This window comes from Acinonyx jubatus, chromosome B2, assembly GCF_027475565.1.
Source record: "Acinonyx jubatus isolate Ajub_Pintada_27869175 chromosome B2, VMU_Ajub_asm_v1.0, whole genome shotgun sequence".
Classification (NCBI taxonomy): Eukaryota; Metazoa; Chordata; class Mammalia; order Carnivora; family Felidae; genus Acinonyx; species Acinonyx jubatus.
Genome location: NC_069385.1, coordinates 7,364,978 through 7,386,512, shown reverse-complemented (window position 1 = coordinate 7,386,512; position 21,535 = coordinate 7,364,978). Strand labels below are relative to the sequence as shown.

The 21,535-nt window shown below is 45.5% G+C and overlaps 1 protein-coding gene across 2 annotated transcripts in view; it reads right to left on the bottom strand.

Moving 5' to 3' along the window:
* Positions 1-21,535, bottom strand: part of PRKN (parkin RBR E3 ubiquitin protein ligase) — a 1,330,206-nt gene that overhangs the window by 33,581 nt on the left and 1,275,090 nt on the right. For both annotated transcript variants that reach the window (XM_015083244.3, XM_053223338.1), the window contains exon 10: positions 3,277-3,360. In XM_015083244.3, coding sequence (XP_014938730.3) covers positions 3,277-3,360 — 84 coding nt within the window. The remainder of the gene's footprint in view (positions 1-3,276; positions 3,361-21,535) is intronic.

Genomic DNA, 21,535 nt, shown 5'->3' with positions numbered 1-21,535 from the left:
CAATGCTGGACCCTCTGTGATTACACCTCCTGCCAAGAGGCCCCGCCTCCGTGGCTCCAGCTCATAGGATTATTCCCTGTGTGACACCATTCCCTCCTCTTGTCCCTTCAGAGTTAGGGGCTCATGGCTCCTCACTGATGCTGCACTTTGAGGCCCTCCACATTGTTTGGGGCTCTTGTGACCTTTCCCCACGTCTGTAGGCCATCCATGACCTTTCAGTTAAAGTCTCTTCATGTGCCCATCTGAGCTGAATTCTCTTTTCTGTAGGACCTGAATAAATCGGATGTATGGAAAAAGGGCAGCAAAACCCCAAGAAGTTGCCTTCTGTTCTCAGACAACAGTGGATGGACAGGCTCTTCCAGTTTGGTTGGTCAATTTGCTTTGTTTTCAAATAAGGGGAATATGAGGTTTGCCTAGGAGTGTGAACAAGGCAGGGAGGAGCCTCATTTCAGGGACGTCTTATTGCAGGGCCACCTCTTCTTGGATTCTTTCCTGCACATCTCTGTCCTAAATTAATGATTCTTCTTCTGAATTCCTGTTATAATGACTGTTGGTGCAGCCAACAATCTCACCTCTGTGACAGCAGGTACTTTATCCCCAGAGCCTAGCATAAAGTCTAACGGATTATAGGTGTTTACTACATATTCGTTGAATAAATGAAAGAATATATTTTTCTTTTTAGAAGCCACAATCATTCAGCAAACATCTATGAAATATCTGTGCACCAGATAAAATTTTTGCCTCTCTATCTTTGTCCATGCAGTGTTTTTGCTGGAATGTTCTTTATCATCCTTCTCCCACTGTCCTTTTGCCACTCTTACCCAACTTCTATGACTTTTCTGGGGAAGTGTTATGCAAAGCTAAAGATTTCCTGAACTTTGTTGTAGCACATTACTATTATTATATATTTTTCTGTAAGTCTCCCCTGTGACTCCCTCATGTGCTTATCTGCACAATATACTGAAAAGAAATGCTTATCTGCAGTTTTCCAGCAGGATGTCTGGTGCATACAAATGCTGGACTTAGTGTTTGCTAATGGGTGGTCTTTGCAGACAGAGGCCCCTAGGTACTGGTCATCTATGCTTCAGCCCAGCTCTAACTTTCTTTCTCCCACTTTCCTGAGTTGAACATTAGTGCTTTAATAGTTTAAAAATTTGGGGGGGGGGGAGAGGAGGGCTACCTCAATCTTTAACACCAAGATTGGTTAGTTCTTGAATGAATAATGAAGGGGATTATCTAGTGCGTCTGGCACTTGGGCAACTATAGGTTAATGTGTTCTCTTCTTCACCCTATTTCTACTGTTTTCCAATAAGTGGACATTAAGGTATCACTTCTTAGAAGGCTTTGTGCATGTTTGCGGTCATAGGAGCCCAGGGATATAAGTTGGTAGACCAAACCCATTTCTTAGAGCCTCAGTCTAGGCTAGCTCTTCTCGGCTACCATGGTCCTGAGGCAGGGGAGTCTCAGGATCAATATTATTCCTGACATCAGTATGCAGTGAGCTGGTATTTGAATGCCCCTGAGCTAAAATAAAATCAACAGAAAGAGCATTTGCTGCCTCTGTTGCAAAAATGGCAGTTCAGATCTCAATCTCCCCATAGGCTCATAGCCAACATTTTAGAAGCTGATAAGAAGACCTGAGTTCACTAATTATGTTTATTTGGTTGTGCTAATATTAGTAAATAAATCCACATAATGCCTTACAAAGATACACTTCTTTATGCTCTGATTTTAATTTTTTTTTTCAACGTTTATTTATTTTTGGGACAGAGAGAGACAGAGCATGAACGGGGGAGGGGCAGAGAGAGAGGGAGACACAGAATCGGAAACAGGCTCCAGGCTCTGAGCCATCAGCCCAGAGCCTGATGCGGGGCTCGAACTCACGGACCGCGAGATCGTGACCTGGCTGAAGTCGGACGCTTAACCGACTGTGCCACCCAGGCGCCCCCTATGCTCTGATTTTAGAATATTCAGATATTTTGATGATTTTTTTTGATGTTTATTGTTTTCGAGAGAGAGTGCAAGTGGGGGAGGGGCAGAGAGAGAGAGGGAGAGAAGATCTGAAGCAGGGTCATGTGGTAACAGCAGAGTGCACGATGCGATGCAGGGCTCGAACTCATGAACTGTGAGATCATGACCTGAGCTGAAGTCAGACGCTTAACCCACTGAGCCACCCAGGTACCCCAGAACATTCAGATATTTAAATTTTTCTACTGTAAAATTGAAATGTTCTGAAATTTCTATGTCTGTTTCTGAGGTTCCTGTCAATAAAGTAACTAAAAGATTTATCCGGATAGGTTTAATGTTTAAAACCTTGTTAACATCTATATCAGTAGAAAAATAATGAGTAAATTCATCAACTGTGCTGAAATTTTACTCCTTTCCTCTAAGGTTTGGTTGATCATAATTAATAAATAAAAGAAAATGTATTTGCATTTCCCTAAGCCTGATATAGCAGATTGGAGAGTAAGGCTCAGTAAACACATTCTTTACCTAATCAAGACTGAAATACAATTTAGCATAGTTCATGATGTTGCTAAAAAACAGTAATATTCTTGCATCATATAATACTTCTATGCATATCATAGTTTCACCAAAGATTTTAAACAAGACATTTTTGAAAAAAAGATATAAATGTAGGGTTAATATTGCTTGATCTGATTTGGAAATTGTTAGATTGTTTGTTCCTGTAAAGTCTCCTCTCATCACACTATTTTCCTTTTCCCTATTCCATATACCCCTAGGGAAAAACTATTATGAAAGTATGGACATATCCCAATGGCCATCTACAGCCCTACCCTGAGGAGGTGGATGGTTCTGGAAGGACTTTGAGGGTGGAGTAGCCAGAGCCACATCCCATGGTTGTTGGCTACTTAGTCTGGTTTGGGGTTTATATCTTATCTTATCTTATCTTATCTTATCTTATCTTATCTTATCTTATCATAATTTTTAAATATAATTTATTGTCAAGTTAGCTAACATACAGTGTATACAGTGGGCTCTTGGTTTCAGGGGTAGATTCCCATGATTCATCACTCCCAGTGCTCATCCCAGCAAGTGCCCTCCTCAATGCCCATCACCCATTTCCCTCTCTCCCCCCCGCCCCATCAACCCTCAGTTTGTTCTCTGTATTTAAGAGTCTCTTGTGGTTTGCCAACCTCTCTGTTTGAAACTATTTTTTTTAAAGACTGAAACCCTCCCTGGGCTTCAGGAAGCAGCTCTTGTCTCTCCTCCATATCCTGAGCCCTGTTTTATGGCAGGAAGAGGTCACTGTACCTGAGAAACTGCTCCTGAGGCTTCAAACAGGGTGCTGCATTCACCTTCATGGTACGCTTCCTTACAGTCCCGGCAAAAGACGAACTGCAGAAGAACACACATGTGTTAGGGACGGGCTTGTGGGCTGCATCTGGACATAACATGTTTTCCCTTTTCCAAGCTCACTGGATTCATTCCTCTGACGTGTGTGATGGCTTCTGGGCAAGATCACTTTTTGCAAAGAGGAAATAAAGTTATATTTTGATGGTATTGTTAATTCTTTACTAAACAATGTTCCAAGCACTATAGCAGGGTTTCAAGGATGCATGAGTCATGTTTCCTTTCTTCGAGATGTTTCCAGTCTGGCAGAAAAGATAACAATGCAGATAAATATCTGTAGTAAAGTGTTTTTGGTGTTAGGCTCCAAGGGAAGTGAGGTTATTCAAGAATTTCACATCTAGGGGCGCCTGGATGGCTCAGTTGGTTGAGTGTCTGACTCTTGGTTTTGGCTCAGATCATGATCTCATGGTTTGTGAGTTCCAGCCCCACATCGGACTCTGAGCTGACAGCGCAGAGCCTGCTTGGGATCCTCTCTCTCTGCCCCTCCCCTGCTTGTTCTCTCTCTCTCTCTCTCTCTCTCTCTCAAAATACGTAAATAAACTTAAAAAGAAAGAGTTTCACATCTGGTATCTGTTTACATACATAGTGGATTTCTATGTTCATATTAATGGACTTGGTTTTGCAATGACAGCCTATAATGGAAAGAAGAAATAAATGGTGTCCCCTGAAAATTCATATGGTGAAGTCTTGACACCCAGGACCTCAGGGTGTGATTGCATTTGGAAATAGGGTCTTTGAAGAGGTAAGTAAGGTAAAATGAAGTCATTAGAGTGGCCCTCATCTTACATGACTGGTCTTTATGAGAGGAGATTAGGACACAGACACACACAGGGGCTGAGAGACACAAGGACACAGTGAGAATGTGGCCATCTGCAAGTCAAGGAGAGAGGCCTCAGTAGAAACCAAGGGGCTTGTTCTGGGGCTTCTAATCTGCAGGACTGTTTCTTACAGTTTTCTTCAAGAGTTTTTGTTGTTTGAGGCCCCCAGTCCAGGGTGCTTTGTTATGGTGGCTGTAGGAAGCCAATGCTTAGTCTGGAGAGGATCTCCTCACCTGGTGATAGTGCTCCAGGGAATGGACGAGATCTGGGGACCAACCAACTGCCCTCTACCTTTCATCTGCAGGGAAGGAAGCTATGCAAGTGAATGCTGGAAAAGGAGGCTGTCCTGCTAGCATCTGGCATCAGTAGACCCTTCTAGAACTACTTCACCATCACCCGCCATGCTCTAGAGGTTGTGGCTAAGGGTGTGGGTTCTGCAGTCAGACACAGGGGATTGAAGTCATCATCCCATCGCCTGTCCACGGAGATACCTTGGGAAGCCACCTTGTCACCTGGGCCTCAGTTATCCTTTGAAAACCCAGGATAACACTGGTAACTATCTCCTCTGATCACTGGAAGAGGTAGGTGAGATCATACGTGCTAACTGGTACACAAGATGTTCTAACTGTTACACAGATAACGGCCAGGGACTGCTTTTCCCTGACCCCATTTCACAACTGAAGAAGGAGTTGCTTTACTAGAAAACAGGTTCCTTTCAGCAAACATTCTCTACCTCGCTGGAGAGAAACAGGTCTCACAAGAGAACCAGTGTGATTAATGAGTATGGTGTGTGGGCAGTGGTGGTGATTTTATAGCATCGGCCCCGGATGAGCGGGTATTCCTCCCATGGAGAGGTGGGTTTGATGTCTCTTCTGCTTAGATACGGATGTGCTCACTACTTGACCAAATAGCACATGGTGGAAGCGATGGTGTGCCGCTTTCTGGGCCCAGGCCTTAAGAAACTGGCAGCCTCCTCTCATGTGAGTGGCTCATGAGAGGCTCATGTACAGAGGAACCAAAGCCCTTGGCCAAGAGAATTGGCTGAGTGCAGACGGCCAGCATCAACTTGCCAGCTGTACGTCTGAGCCATGTTTCCAGGGGATCTTCCAGCCCCTGGATGAGTTGGCCCAGGTGACCCCGTGTGGAACAGAGACACATTGGCTTTACGGGACACTGCCCAAATTACAGCTTTGTGGGGGGAAAGACAATATAAAGCAAAACAGGAACAAGATTGTTGCTGTTTTAAGTCACTAAGTTTTTTGGTATTTTTTACCCAGCAATCGATAACCGATATAGTAATGGCACTGAGAATCTGGAAGACTCAAGAAAGTTCTGGATGCTTAAAGTTCTCAAATGACTCTTCTATAGCACGAGCCAGGAAGTTGGCACAATTTTGCTTCAGATAAGACTGATATGAACTGATAAACAAAATCACAAACAGGATACAGAAAAGTCCAGCTTTATGCCCCAGTACATCGTCATCCCTCCTTGCCTCAAAAACAGCCCGTCCAAGGCAATTTTCCTTCGTGCTGTCTTCACCACGGAAACAGGTTTCCCTCCTTCCCCACATCCAATTTCTTGTTTTAACCCCTTGTCTGAAAATCGTCTTAATCTCAGCACATACCAAACCAGAAAAGGCAAGTATTTTATAAGGAAAAGGTCTCTTTAGATACGATACAATCTACCTTCTATCCATCAATTTCAGGATACTGTAGTCTTACTTCTTCTCACAGCAAAGAGCCTGACCTCAAGTTTGTAGGATGTAAACTTTATTTAAAGATTCAGATTGGTGGGAGAGGGCTGTCTGTCAGGATGTCTTTAGGCAATTCGCCAATACCATCAGGTTTTAATTCCTGGCATTTTCATTTTCCCTGAACCGAAAGCTGATCCAGGGAATGGTGAATGAAGTGCATCTCAGGGCTTCCATTTCAGATTAAAACGATTTTTTTTTTTTATTAATGTCTCCGCTCATCTGTGGGTTTGCCTCAGAGCCATTGCTCTGCTCTTACGTGCTCATGTTGGAAAAACGTAGACTGCGTGCTTCAGTCACCGAGAAGAGCTTGCTGTGTGATTTCATCCCACCGCTTTCTATGGAAGCAAGTCTGATCTCTTGGCGTGACAGGGAAAACGCTTCACATCTTATTAGCTAGTGGATGAGATATAAAATCAGTTTCATGGTAGAGGAACACCCTGGAGGTTGATCAGTTTGTCAGAATAAATAGGCCTTTCCTGACACAAAGACATTAAATTCCCTTTCACACTGTACTACAAAGAATGGACTAAAAAAATAACAGAAAGGGAAGAGCACACAGAAATGAAGGCCTCGCCATTTCAGCCTGGCAAAAGGCAAGCGGAAGCTGTAAGAATATGCTGGGGATAATTTAACACTAATGTACTTGTTAATTTGCTTCTATGCAGAAAGTATGACTTAAATTTAGAGATACCATGCAGTGGGGCCTCCTAGGTAAATAACTTGAATCTGTCTCATACAAAATGGGGAAATATCTAGAAAGTCTGGTTTGATCTTGAAAATGTTCAAGTTTTTAATTGTGTTATTCAGAATTCAAACGGGAGCTTGTACAAATGTTTAGACCCCTCAGTTCCCAAACTGTGCACCAAGGTACTCTGGGGCGTAACAGGCTCTCAGGGGTGCAGTGGGAAATTTTACATCTTTGAGGAAATTATAGTGATACTATCTGTTGGATGCTATGTGGACTGCTAACGCAAGGTAGTTCATGATGTTATCGTGGCTTGTGCTCTCCTTCTTTTGGTGACATATCTTTGCAAAGATGGGTTTTTGGTTATTGTGATAGAAAAGCAACTAGCATGTGAACGAACATCTGTTTGCTACAGGAGATGCAGTTATTTAAGAATGAAATAAAAATCATTTTTCTTTCAATTTCTGTGAACTATCTTTTCAAATGGCTATTACGTTGCTAAGGCATTCATTCTTATTGTGTTACTTGGATCTAAGTATTTAATACACAAAACTGCTTAGACCTAAGTATTTGATAAACAAAACCACATTTCTTTTGGCCTAGGAACACCATGAAAACCTACTGAGTCTCTAAGGGCATGACAAACAGAGGAAGGTCGGGGACCTCCGGCATGGGCAGATGCTCCCAAGATAATGTTTTGGGACAGTCTTCAAACACTGCCAGTGGCACAGATATTTCTAGAGAAAGAGCTTGAGAAGACAGATCTGGCTCCAACATTTTCACATTCAGTCTGCTGACTTTGTATATCCCTCGCCTGGGACACATGAATCTTGTTCTCACCGATATACAGAAAGCTGCAATTTACCTAGGGATTTGCTCTTAACTAACTGTGGTCTCACATTTGCTGAAGATGCCTTCTAAGTGAATACTAATTGAATAGAAGGGACTGCCACACATTTATGTAGTCTACTTTTCCTGCGTTGTTCTCTCTTGAGATATCTGATAAATGCCATCAATTTCTGTAGTAAAAAAAAAGGAAAGCCTTTAAAAATTATAAAAGTAATACATACTTACAATTTTGGTTCCCTCAACTCTATCCCTTATTAGATTTAATTAGAAAGCAATCTATATGGACTGTATCATCTTAGCTCCTATGATGTTAGCTTTCGATGTCAACTTGGCTAGACTACAGTCCCCAATTCTTCAGTCAAACGCTAATCTGGCTGCTTCTGTGGAGATATTTTGTAAGCCTATAACATCCATACTCAATTTGTTTTAGGAAACAGAGAGGATCCTAGATAATCTAGGTGTGCCTGATTCAATCTGTTGAAAGGTTTTCATAGCAGAACTGAGGTTTCCCCAAGAAGAAGAGAGTCTGTCTGGGAACAACAGCCAGGCTGTGGGCCAGCCTGCCCTTCCTGGAGGCCTGCCTGTGGAGTTAGGACCTGCCAGCTCAGCCCCACAGTCACTTAGGTCAGTTCTCTCCCTGTGTATGTGGATATGGATATGCTCCTATACAGATATATCGATCTATACACCTGTAGATCTCTGGGGACAGCTGAGTATATTTATAGACCCTTATCTATCTGTATCATATATAACTACATCTACCTCCTACTGGTTCTGCCTCTCTTTGGGAATCCTGGCTGATATAGCTCAGCTGCTACAGAAAAAATTTTACTAGGTCAGTTAATTCTTTTGCAAATGGATATAATGTTTCCATATGACATTATCTAACATGACATTAAATCGCTACTTGAATTTTCTATGTTATTTGCAAAATTGTAGTTCAAATCTCTTTCCGTGTGTGTTTTTTAATCCCAAGTACACACAGGACACTAGCCCTTAGAATTCAACATCAGGAACAAGGTCATCACTCCCAACAGCGTGACTGTGACTGTGTCCCTTTATGTGACAATGAATATGCTAATCCAATTCATTTTTATCTTCAGATTAGCTGAGCTGCCCGGGAGTTTTGTGCCCAACTTTCCACTTAACTGTAGAAACTAGCTCATCCTCGGTGCCTAAAATGAGGCATACAACTTTAAAGCAGCTATTTAGTAAATGAAAAATTCAGTAAGACAAACTTTTTGTAAGAAGTAATAGCTAAACTACTGTTATCATTCAATTCATATTTTATTGGCCTTGCAATTAATATGTGTTGAGTATTTGCTTTTAGGACAAATAAAATCTTGGACCCGGACCACACATAAAAGAATAGCACATTGTAAGACATGAAGTCACATAGTAGGCATATATTTTTAAAAGTCAGACATACTTATGTTTAAAAGTAAAGCCTCTGAAGTCAGAAAGACCTAGGGACAGAGGCCCTTCTCTACCATTTATTGTCCTGTGTGACCCTAAACATTTCTTTCCTTTATTATTTTGTAAGGAAGAAATAATAAGGTGATGAGTATTTAACACAGTTTCTGGCACAGAGGAAACAATCAATGACTTCCTTATAGAGTTATGATAGAGCAATAACGTTTGATAGAAAAGTAAACTGACAGTGAAGCACCTTGGTAATAAAGCAGTTCCCACTATTCTGGTAATAAATGTGAAAGTCCTTGTGAACTTGAGGACCTCCTAGGAAACGCCAGGCGTGTCCGCTCCCCTAACTGCTCTATGGAAAGGGATGCCTCACTTTGCTCGTGTATGTGAAGAGGTAACTCCATGGTCAATCCCCTCAGACCATCCAGTGCTCAGACCATCCAGAGCTCTGTGAATTGCCTGTCATGTTTATCATTCAGTATCATGTCAGTAGAGGAGTCATTTGATTGATGTCGGAGTTTGATTTCCCACATGCCCATAATGGAGACGTTCCAAAGGAGACATATGTATATTTCCTCTTTGGAAACACGAAAAGGAATCAAGTGAACAGTATCCAAAGCAATCAGAACATTCAGTGTCTGCTGATCAATAAAGTTGAGAGTGAGTTGGTACCTATAAGCAATGACCCTCAAATAAGGGTTTGATCCTTCAAGTTGAATGATGTCTATCTGATCAAATTTCTTCCTGCGTATTTTCTGTCATGACAGCATCGATTATAAAAGCATTTTGTTATCCGCCATTTATTTTCTTTTCCATAGCTCTGAAGTTTTGTATTAAAAGAACGGGAGAGAATCAAATACTATCTTAGGACCCCCTACTATAGTCAAGGGAAACATCAAAAGCATGAGGCACACATCTGTCTGTGCTTCTGTGGGATCAGATGAAATATCTTTCCTTTAGGTGTACGACTTTCCAGAAGATGGCAGCAGTGATATATATGATCCAACCTCGGTGTGTTAAAAATAGTGTATCAAAAGAGTAAGGCGCCCCACCGGTGACCAGCCGCTGATCCATGCAAAATTGTTCTGACAAGACCGGAAGTGGTGTTAGATTATAATGCACTAAAACACAATTTTGAAAAGAAGAAAGTCAGGTTGTTTCCTTTCAAGTACACATCTTAAAATCACAGAATCTCATGGTGGGAAGCAATCTTAGACTATGCCATGCTCCAAATGTAAACAGACTGAGACAATCTTTTGCACATAACCTCCAAATGGCTAAAAAGAAATAATTTTGAGGAAGCTGAATATAGCTCAGTGGCTGAATGCCTTTGTCTTTTTCAGATCCTATAGGAATCACGAAGGAGGGTTAAATAGTGCCATCTAGATTCCCGCAAAATACCGTGACATTGACCCTGCTCATCCCCCACATTAGTTTTGTTTTAGGTTTCCTACTACAAAAGGCCCTTACTTTCCTTGGTTTAATTTTCATTCATGGGGAGCTCTTAACCGAACTCTGAAAATTCCCTGTTCTTACATCACAGGATCTCATCAAGTACTGTGGTACCCATTCAGTCTTTCCGACGTGCAGTGCCCTAATTCATACATCCCCTGTGAGTACAATCTAGTGGAAAACTTTTTTTACCGTCTGTCTCAGAACCGGGGACCTACTAGAGACGATGAGCTTGCAAGATGAAGGGACCATGTCCCCTAGGTGACCCTTAATAAGGCTGACCTCACACGATCTCGCCGTCCGTGAGTTCGAGCCCCGCGTCGGGCTCCGGGCTGACGGCTCGGAGCCTGGAGCCTGCTTCCGGTTCTGTGTCTCCCTCTCTCGCTGCCCCTCCCCCGTTCACGCGCTGTCTCTCTCTGTCCCAACAATAAGGCTGACCTCCAAACCTGCAGTCAAAGGGGCACTTCATCAGTTCTCCAGACAGTGGTGTGGCGGTGCCCTTGATGACGGCTGCTGGAAATTGACCTGTCCGACATACAGTTATAGACCAAGATATTTAAACTGATTTCCTACTTCAAAATGTTTATAGTTTTTCAAAACCTAAAAATGTTTGTTGGCCTTTTATTTTACCCTTTCTTTAACAGCTTTATTGAGATAGAACTCACAGAGTCATGGGTTTCAAAAAGTAGTTTATATGGTTTTTGAGCGGATCATACGTGCACACAGCACCCACTCCAACGGTGCAACACGTATATGGTGAAGAGTAAGTCTCTCTTCCTCCTTGAGGCTACAATGCTCCTGGGAGATAATCGCTGTCACCTGTTTTTACCTTTCAGGAAATTTTTTACACATTATATTTGAAGGCAAAATGGCATATAAAATATCGCCTTATGTCTTGTGCTTTGCTCCTTGCTTTTGTTTATGACATTCACAGCCTGCCTTCCATCAGTGCATGTTGAACAGCTCCGTTCTTCCTAAGCAGCTGCACAGTGTTCTAGTTGATAGGTGTACCTTCCTGCATCTAACCAGGCCCCTGACGACGACGGTTTAGGTCTTTTCCAATATTTTGCCATTATAAACAAAGCTGCAGGGAATGTCCTTCTCCGCAGGTCAGTTTGCACATGTGCAAGGAAATCTGTAGGCCACATTTCTAGAAGTGAGGTGGATGGGTCAAAGGGCATGCGGAGTTTAAATTTTGATGGCATTTGCACACCTGCCCTCTGTGGAAGATGAGGCCGGGGGTCGATGCCCAGCAGCGAGGTGTGTGAAAGCCTGCTCCCCGCCTCCCCTGCTCACTGTGTTACCGCTGACGACCAACCGTGGTCAAACAATGGCATGAGAAGGATCTCAAATAAATGCAGCATTTTTGCTAAGACCCTCTTTATCCATGTTGTATCACCACAGAGACAGGCTCCTGGCCAAATAACTAACCCCGAGTCACTTCTGAGTCTTGTCCATTTGGCCGAACCAGAGTCAGAAGTGGCCTGTGGTCCGTCCCCACCTGTCATTTCCCTGCTCCTGGTGCCCCAGCTCTGAGACTAGGTGCACCCAGCCTGTCGTTTCCTTGTTCGCTCTGGCCCGAATCTGGTCCTTTGCTGGGAAAGGACTTTAAGTGGATGTGAGCTTGGTGACTTTACACTCTGACGGTCAACATCCTGGAGGTCCAGGTCAGAGAGAAGCAAACGGGAGACAAGGAAGCAACAGGCTTAGTAGCCAGGGCTGTGTTCCGGGCCTTCACTTTGAACAGAATCGGCCCTCAGTGCTGCTCACCAGGCATGGCTTACAGCAGCAGTGGGCAGGGACCCTGGGGGGCCAGGACAACGTGATTTATGGCAGTGATGCTCTCCCAAATCCCTCCACTTCCTCCCTCTGCTGTAACCATCGTTCTGTAATCAACCACAGAACGATTCCTGTGATGATGGCCCTCACCCCCATCCACGGAATCTCCTGGCTCTGGCCTTCACATCATGGCTTCCCATGTTTCCAAAGGGTAAAGCAGGATTTGGCCATGAGCTGGGACTCTTGTATTTATAATGTTCACACCATCCACGGTCATCTGGACAAACTTCTTGGAGGCACATTTCTGTATCGGACTGAAAATTCCCTTTAGCATCTTGCAAGGCCGGCTCAATTTTGCTTTAAAATCAGCATTTCCCAGACCTTATGGAGCATTTGGCTCCTTCCAGAAATGGAGCACTGGTCACAGAGTATCAAATTCAACACCACTTTCAAATATTGCCATTCATTAGTGGACCCATTCAAATATTGCCATTAATTAGTGAACATGTTTGAATATGGCCATTCATTAGTAAAATGCACAGCATATGCCTTCTAACATTTTTAACTGGTCTCTAATCCTTGTGACCTTATCATTTACAATCTGTAGCAAGGCACTAGACTTTGTAAAAATGATTACACTATGCCAGTCAAAATGTGAACTCTGAGCCATATGGCAATTTGAGCCCAATTTGTCCCATGTGCCTCTGGGCATCCTTCTGTTCTCTTAGCATAGCAGGGGGACCGAATGCTTTCCTTGAACACCTGGGCCTGACCCCAGGCAGCTTGGGTCAGGGTCAGTTTTGGGAAGGAGCCAGCCAATGATTCCCCTTTGGGAAGGAGCCAGCAAATCAATGATTCGCCCGCCAATCTATCAACAGAAGGCTTCACTGTGCACCGAGCAGCTTCATAGGTGCCTTGTGAGCTTACCTGCTCCTGCCCCTCTCCCCCCCCAGCCTCAGCCAAAAAGTCGGGGTGCTTTTCTCTTAAGAACCGTCCTTTCCTTACACGTTCCTCTATTAAAGGTTTGCCGCTCTGTGCGGAACTAGTCTCGCTTACCGCCTCTTCTACACTGAGAGGATTTGTGTCTTATTTATCTCTGTTTCCCCAAGATCCAGTGTCCGGAACCCGGGAGGCGATCCATGTCTGTTCTGCACATGCCAGGTACCCAGCTCCAGTAGCTTGTAGCCGAGCTGGGGAGGCAATGCCTACGGAAAATGAAAGAGCCGGAGAAGAAGAGCCTACGATCTGCGGTCCTGTGCTCAATTATTTGCAGGAAGCAGGTCTGTAGGGACTCGGAGACTCTGGGTACGTCGCGATAGGTGGGACCGGCCTTTGCTTTCCTGCCCTTTGAGCTCCATTCCGTCCTCAGGCAGCGCTTCCCAACAGCATCTCCCACCTGTCTGCAGACAGCTTCTCAAAGTCTCTCCCCACCACCCCGTTCCCGGCCTCTGTCCTCACTGTTGGAGAAACAGAGCACTGGGGCAGCAGGGCAGAAACTCAGGGCCGATGGTGCAGCCAAGAGTGAGGGATGAAGGAGGTTGGAGCCCCCACTCAGTTTCCGGAGCAGACCCGCCGCCCACATGGCCACACGTCTCGGGAGAGGCCTTCCCTCTTTGCCTGTGATCTTCACTCACATGCTCGGCACGGGCCCCTCATCCCCCCAGACGCTGAGCCTGCACCTGCCCGATGCGGGGAGGTCTCTCCTGCGCCCCCACAGCACGGGTCCACGTCTTGCTCACGCAGAACCTATGGTGGTGCAGCATTATTACCCGCTTATGCACACATTCTCCTCACTAGGCTGGAGGCCCCGTGCGGGCATAAATAGCTTAGCCCTATTCATCCTCCAGGGCCTGACGGAGCAGTTGTCACATGGCCGGGAATGGACTGACGTGTGCAGAATTAACAAGCAGGAGGAGCTAGAAAAGTCTACACTTGGGAGAAACACAAGGGCGGCGCAGTGTCGGGAAACCGAGCCCTGAGAGTGCGGAGGAAGGAGACCAAGACCTTCAACGAGGGGGACTTCTTTCGTGACCTTGGAGCCCACACTTTTGGTGCAATGATGCGATTACTAGCCAAATTCGGAAGCTAAGTCCACAGGGCTGAGGGAGTGCAGAGGGCTTCACCACGGAGGGATCCGAACTGGTGTGAAAGCAGAAAAAGAAAACAAAAAGAGGCTATGAGATGCTAGAAAGAGAGGGCGTAGCAGTGGCAGAACGCCCTGGAGCTGGTCAGGGCCGGGGAGACCCAGACGCTGTCAGAGGACGGTGGCGGAAAGGAGGAGGCTGGGTCTCCAGGCTCCTGGGAAGGTGAAATCCAGGGACAGCACCACGCTGGCGAGAAGACTGTCTGAAGGAGACCCCGCCTGTGCAATGCCAGCTGGTGATCCTCTGGAGTCAAGGGGAAGACGGGGGTCGAGCAGACCTGGATTAGTCATTGTCGTCAGGAGATGACAGAGTTGAGAGAGGTCCAGCCACACTGAGGACCCCACTGACGTAACAGCGCTACCCTCCGGTTCCCTGACCAGCAGCATCAGCATCACCTGGGGCTAACGTGCTGAATCAGAATCTGCATTTCAGGGGCGCCTGGGTGGCTCGGCCGGTTAAGCGTCTGACCCTGGATTTCAGCTTACGTCATGATCTCATGGTGCGTGGGTTCAAGCTGCTGATAGCATGCGGAGCCTCCTTGGAATTCTCTCTCTCTCTCTCTCTCTCTGCCCCTTCCCCCGCTCACATGTCGCTTTCTCTCCCTCTCTCTCAAAATAAATAAATAAACTTAAAAAAAATTAAAAAAGAAAAGAATCTGCACTTCAGCACAAACCCTGGCTCGTGCACACACAGAAGGTCAGAAGCACTGGTCTAGCCAGTACGCACAACAAAAATTTACTGAGCACGCTCACTGTGTGTCCGGCAGCCCGTGGGTATAGAGAGGTGTAGAAGATATAATTCCCAGTCTTGTATGAGTCACCGTTCACCGCCCCCACCTTTCCCTCCCTTCCTCTGCCCACACCCCGTCCACTCAACAGGTGTTTATGGAGAATGTTCTGGAGCTGTGCTAGGTAGTGTGAGTGGTGAACATGTCAGTTATTCTTCTTGACCTCCTTGCGTTTATATTCCCTGTGTCATAATCGTTGTGGTGGGCGAGGCTCTGGGTGAATGAAGGGTATGAGCACGCACTACCCTGGGCAGTAATGCCTGGTCGCCAGGAGGAAGTGGAGGGTAAACCGAGGTCTAACCGAGTTCGGTCCAAACGATAGGCCCCCTAATAGTGCTAATTCCAAGTGTTTGAACAGTGCAAGCCCTGGAGGTGGAGGGGAAGGACGGCTCCTCTCGCTCAGCACCACTGGCTTGGAGTTGCTGAGCGTAGGGGAGGTGGTCCCAGGCATGGGGTGGGGCTGGGGTGAGAGTGAGGGGAAGGGCTGGGAGCGGGGCTCTGTGGGCGGCTGCGGGACTCTGGGAGGGTGGCTGGGGCAGGAAGAGGGGACGAAGGGTGCAGGTGCAACCAGCCAGCAGTCAGACTGAGCCGGGCTGGGGGCCCGGGGAGCTGGAAGCCACAGCACGGCCGTGTACGAGGTCAGGAATGGGTGGTGGGAAAAAAACACTCATTTAGAAAATCAGTGTTTGATACTGTCAATGCGTTACCACTAAACCCCAGCTGGAATAGAATCTCCCAGTGGAATTCTGCAGTGTTTTCGTCTCTTTAATTCTGAAACCACTGGCAAAAGGACACAGTCCGGGGGCACCTGGGTGGCTTAATTGGTTAAGCGTCTGACTCTTGATTTTGGCTCCGGTTGTGATCTCATGGTCGTGGGATCGAGCTTTATTTTTAAAGTTTATTTATTCATTTCTTTGACAGAGCTAGAGCCGGCGGAGGAGGAGCAGAGAGAGAGGGAGACAGAGAATTCCAAGCAGGCCCTGCACTGTCAGCACAGAGCTTGACGCAGGGTTCGAACTCACGAACCGTGAGATCATGACCTGAGCTGAAACCAAGAGTTGTACGCTTAACTGACTGAGCCACCCAGGTGCCCCAGGAGTAATTTTATATGTGCTTGTAGACACATGAAAAGGTACAAAAGAAACAGGTGAAATAAATATTTAACCCAATATATCCTAAAGAGTATTTTCAACATGTTATTAATATAAAAAGTGTTGTTATTTTCCGTTTTTTGTTTTCACCAAGTCTTTGGAATCTGGTGGGTTTTCTATAGTCATTTTGCATCTCAGTCTGGACCAGCTGCCTTCCAGGTGCTTGGCTGCCACACGTGGCTGGCCGCTACCACGCTGGACCGTGACGCTTTAGAACTTTCTAGGCTGAGGGCTACTGATGATGATGTGGACGGTCAGTTCAGGAACAACAGAACAAAAACAGCAGAACACCTTCAACATGGCCTACATAAGCAAGGCAAGGTGAGGTGGGGGACAAGGAGAAGATAAGAAAATGAAGAGGGTTCATGGAAAGAAATTCATATAATTTTTTCTTTAAAATTTTTTTTAAAACATTTCTTTATTTTTGAGAGAGAAAGAGAGAGAGAGACAGAGAGACAGAGACAGAGACAGAGACAGAGCATGAGCAGGGGAGGGGCAGAGAGAGGGAGACACAGAATCTGAGGTAGGCTCCAGGCTCCGAGCCGTCAGCACAGAACCTGATGCGAGGCTCGAACTCACAGACCGCGATATCATGATCTGAGCCGAAGTCAGACGCTTAACCAACTGAACCACCCCAGGTGTCCCAAAATTCATATATTTTTTCTAATGAGGGATGCTCTTTATTCTTAACCTTGGAAGACTGGCTTTGCATTATGATGTAAGAAAGAACCTACAGAAACAGACAATCAGTTAAAGAAGAACGAGGTGTAACTGTCTCTGGTGATAATCTCCCTGTCACACACTGTGAGTTATTTGTTTAAAGAAAGCCCAAAGATCAGTACTGACCCAAGTTATCGCTGACTTTCCTGGTGTCACGGGCGCCTGCTTTACCTGCCTGCTCACCCTGTCAGATTGCATACCAGGGGCAGATAGCGTCCCACCATTAATCACCGCACAGGCTGCCGATCTGACTTGGGCACTAACAACCGTTTCTGAGTCTGTGATGCCAGCCTTCGCTTAAGTGATATCACGTGATGAACTGAATAAATAGAAAGTCACAGACACCTGCAATTCTAGTTATGTTAGTTTGACCCGCGATTATTCGAGTCTTATAAGTTAGCCAAACACAGGATTTGCGTGAAGGACATTTGCTTCTTTATTTTTTAATTTTTTTTAATGTTTATTTATTTTTGAGAGAAAGACAGAGCACGAGTGGGGGAGGGGCAGAGAGAGAGGGAGACACAGAATCTATTGCAGGCTCCAGGCTCCAAGCCGTCAGCACAGAGCCCGACGTGGGGCTCGAACTCACAAACCGTGAGATCATGACCTGAGCCGAAGTTGGATGTTCAAGTGACTGGGCCCTCCAGGCCCCCCAAGGACATTTGCTTTTATGTGTGAAGTATCAAGCTGGAGCCCTGCGTGGAGAAGCCTCAGTCCCACATGATTTTAGCAAGAGGACTTTCATTTGTCATAGCTTAGACAGATCCTGGTGAGTTAAGTAAAGGGCCAGTGACCCCACAGCACCAAAGAGTTCATGGCAGGTATAAGCTTCCAGTTATAAAATAAGTAAGTCAGGGGATATAATATGTGGCCTGGTGAACTAACAGTTAATAATACGGTATGCATATTTGAAAGTCCCTGAGACAGTAGATCTTAGAAGTCCTCATCAGTAGGGAAAAAACATTTTTTTGTAACTATATGTGGTGATGGATGTTAACCAGACTTACTTGGTGATCATTTGGTCCCATATACAAACATGAAATCATTATGTTGTACACCTGAAACTAATATAATGTTATATGTCAATTAACCTGAATTAAAAAAAAAAAAGAATGTATTTTGAAAGTTAGAATCATGACTTGAATTTCACCCTCGAAGTTTGCACACACTAATGACAGAGGCTGAAACAAATCTCAGGCACTCCGATCCTTTCCATGTGTGAGTCATTACGTGCAGTCCTGGTGTGCTATTTGGATTTTGGAGGCCAGCCGTCCCCTATTTAAGGTTCTGCTGGGCCTCGGGTGTTCTCTGCCCCAGGACTCCTGGCTTAAATCATTATTTATGACTATTCCAGCTCAAAGCTTATGAGGAGGGACAGAGAAGAAGGATCTGGATGTTCATTCACACGCCAGTCTCCATGGAGCTAAGCCACTTAACACTTCTGTTTATGTTCTCAACACCTCTTCGAGAAAGTTTGCAGCCTGGGCGCTTGATCATGGCGGGAACATTTCCCACATTATCGTCCCCTGATAGGTATCTGCGCCCTGACCATCAGACAATGGTGAGAGCTCACAACACTTAGAGAGCTGGTCCCCACGGAGTGGAGGAGCAGGCATCCCTGTCTTCCATCAAGGTGGGGCAAAGACTCCTCAGGACAAGTGTTAGCATAAGATAACGCCGGCCTATGGGGGGTTTCGAGCGGAAGCCAAGCCAAGGGCCTTCGGGGACCTGAGAAATGTTATCTCTCAGCAACACACACCTTGCAGTGCCTGACTCAAGTGTAAAATCAAACCCAGACTTACAGGACTCTCTCCCTTCTAAGTTTTTTTTTTCCCTCCTGATTTTATTGCTTTGCTAAGGAAGTAGAAAAAAGCTAATTAAGTGCAGCCAAAGAGCAAGTGCTAGACTCCCGAGTCTCAGGACTGCTAAGATAACAGCAGATTGCAGGGGACAGAAATGAAATGTCATCGACGACGTTGCTGCCTCTTTACTGGTGGCTTTTTGTCCCAAAGCACAAGAGACCTTCATTAAGCTGAATAACAATGAATGGAGAAGCGGCAACCGTTCCCTTTGGGCGCCCCTCTCCTCCCTGTGGATTTGGTGGTGGAGGATGTTAGAGCCTTGGGGCCCCTGCAGAGCGGATCCATCATCCTTACGGTGGAAAGGCACCCCGTTTCTTCTGCCATTCTTACTCATGTTGGGACAGATATTATTCTGTATTTAAAAAAAATTGCCCAATACTTTGGATGATGCCGAGCATAATGGACATTTAGGGAGTATTTTTAGGGGTGATTATAATGATCTAATACCTTATTATTTGAAATTCTAGTTCTGTCTGTAAGTAGAATCAAATTTTCAAGAGGCTAATAGCTCATAAAGGAACCTTTGCTATGATCCTGTGGAGGGAAGGCAGACGGCTCACCGGGTCGGTTGTTGGTTTGAATGGAATCACTCGTCCGTTCCAAGAGCATTCTCTGGGAGGCTGTGCCACACTGGGCAGCGTGGGACCCACGGAAAGGGCGCAGAGAAAAGGGCCGGCAGGCCTCTGGGGGGCTGGGTCTCTGCGGAGCCACAGTCACGGCTTCTCGTGAGTGTCCCCCGCGGCCCTCCTTTGCCCAGCTAACCCGTAATAGTGGGACTTTGATTCTCAGCCAGGAACTTACTTTGGACAGACTTCCCTTACCTCAAGCCCGGGTTTGCTGCTCCCCTGGTATGCTCACCAGCCCGAGTCTCACCCTACCCTCATGCCCCTCACCTGTGCTGGGCGTGTCCTTATCCGTCATACCCTCCAGACCCAAGTTTCTTGAGGGTGGGGACGTAGCAATGCCCACCCGTGCGTCTTGAGTGCCGCTAACCCCAGCCTTTGGCCCTGTATGCGTAATAGAGGGTGATGCAAGGGGGCAGGTGAAGAGAGAACAGAGAGGGACTCAGACAAGTGCACTATAGACCGCCACAGACTAGGGAGTGGTTTGCTCCCTCCAGGAGTCTGGCCAAACTCGCCAGCCTGGGTGACACTTCCAGGCTTGAAGGGCAAACTGGATTAAGTGAGACGAGAATAGGACAGTCCTACAAACTAAGCTTGAATATGGTTTCCTGTCTCGGCGACCCCGACGGCCTCAGCCAATTAGTTGAGATCCAGAATTAAGATAACAAAATACACCAAGGTTTCCCCGTTTCCATGACCTGTAATTATACATCTCTATGACTCCGTGTTCAGAAAGGCTTTCCTGTAGAGAAACCTACCACCGTGTGTATCACTCCCTGCAGACGACGTGAGTCGCAGCAAAATTCCTTCATTAGCAGGAGCTGCGTCTAAGCAGTGAGATGCTCATTCCAAACAAGCCACGGAAAGGCGCGGATGGCCACACCTTCTCTTTTATTGTTCTGCAAAACCTGACACCCTCCTCTTTCAGTCAGCAGCAACAGACTCCTGAAAACTGTAAGAGTGCAAAATTGTATTTACGAGGCTGGCTTTCCAGCAGAAAAGTATAATCTCCTCCTCAGATTCTTTTTTTTTTCTTTTCTTTTTTAAAGGAACTGATTCTTCTATTTGGATGGTTTGACATAGGTTTATTATTTTTTATTTTCATCGAAGGCAGCAAGACTGACTAAATGATAAAGTTGCTTCTTACCAGCTCCTTCAGCTCGAAGGCTCTTTGCCCAGAATACTGATTTACGTCCCCAGGCATCTCACAGATCTTTAGTTTCTATAGTCCAAGAATCAGCCGCTAAGGGTGAAACGGACTTGGTCACACAATGACAAGATGTATGGTGGGGTTTGGGGGGGAAAAGGCCTTTAATTGCCATTTGTTGCCCTGTGATCATGTACCTCTTTCTCCAGATTGCTGTTTGTTTGTGGCAGGTGAATTTGCCACGGGACTTTAGTGCGAAGCGGGTCCCCCACAATCAGTGTCTATGGCCGGGTTCTGGGGAATGTGCACTGGAACCAAGGGCCCTTGAGGGCTCACAGCCAGGCAGGCTCCTGTTCCGAGTTTCACGTCCTGTGGGGTAATTTAGCTGTCGAGTGTTTAGCGACAACAGGGGACCAGGCATACGATAAGCCGCAAATCTACACCTGTTGCTTTCAATATGGCAGTTATAAGAGTGGATTTTTTAAAGTGGACTTTTGATCCTATGAGTTTTGAAAAATACACTTTATTTTGCTGAAGGAGGATAAGTTAGTCTCAAGAATTAAAATAAGGTTCATGTTGGTAATAAACCCATTAACTAAAGAAGCTAATGAACGGTCTGTGTACAGGAATGACCCTTATGACCCCTTGATTTAATTTTTTCCTCATAAATATCTGTGATTTGATTTGACACAATTCTGGCATTTACAATGAAATCTTCCCATTTAGTGTCTAGTTTTCTATTTTATTTTATGTTATAAAGTTTAATTTGGTGCTTTCTGAAAGGAAGCTTCACATTTTTGCGATTTCTCAAATCCATCAAAACCGTAGGGTGGGCGGCTTCCAAGTTCTTCTTTTGGAGCGAGATGTCAGATTTAATGCTTCAATCACTGTGACTTGATGGGAACATCTTAGTCTGCTCTTCTGATCTGTGACCTGAGCCATGTTTGAGGAGTGCCTTCCACATCATG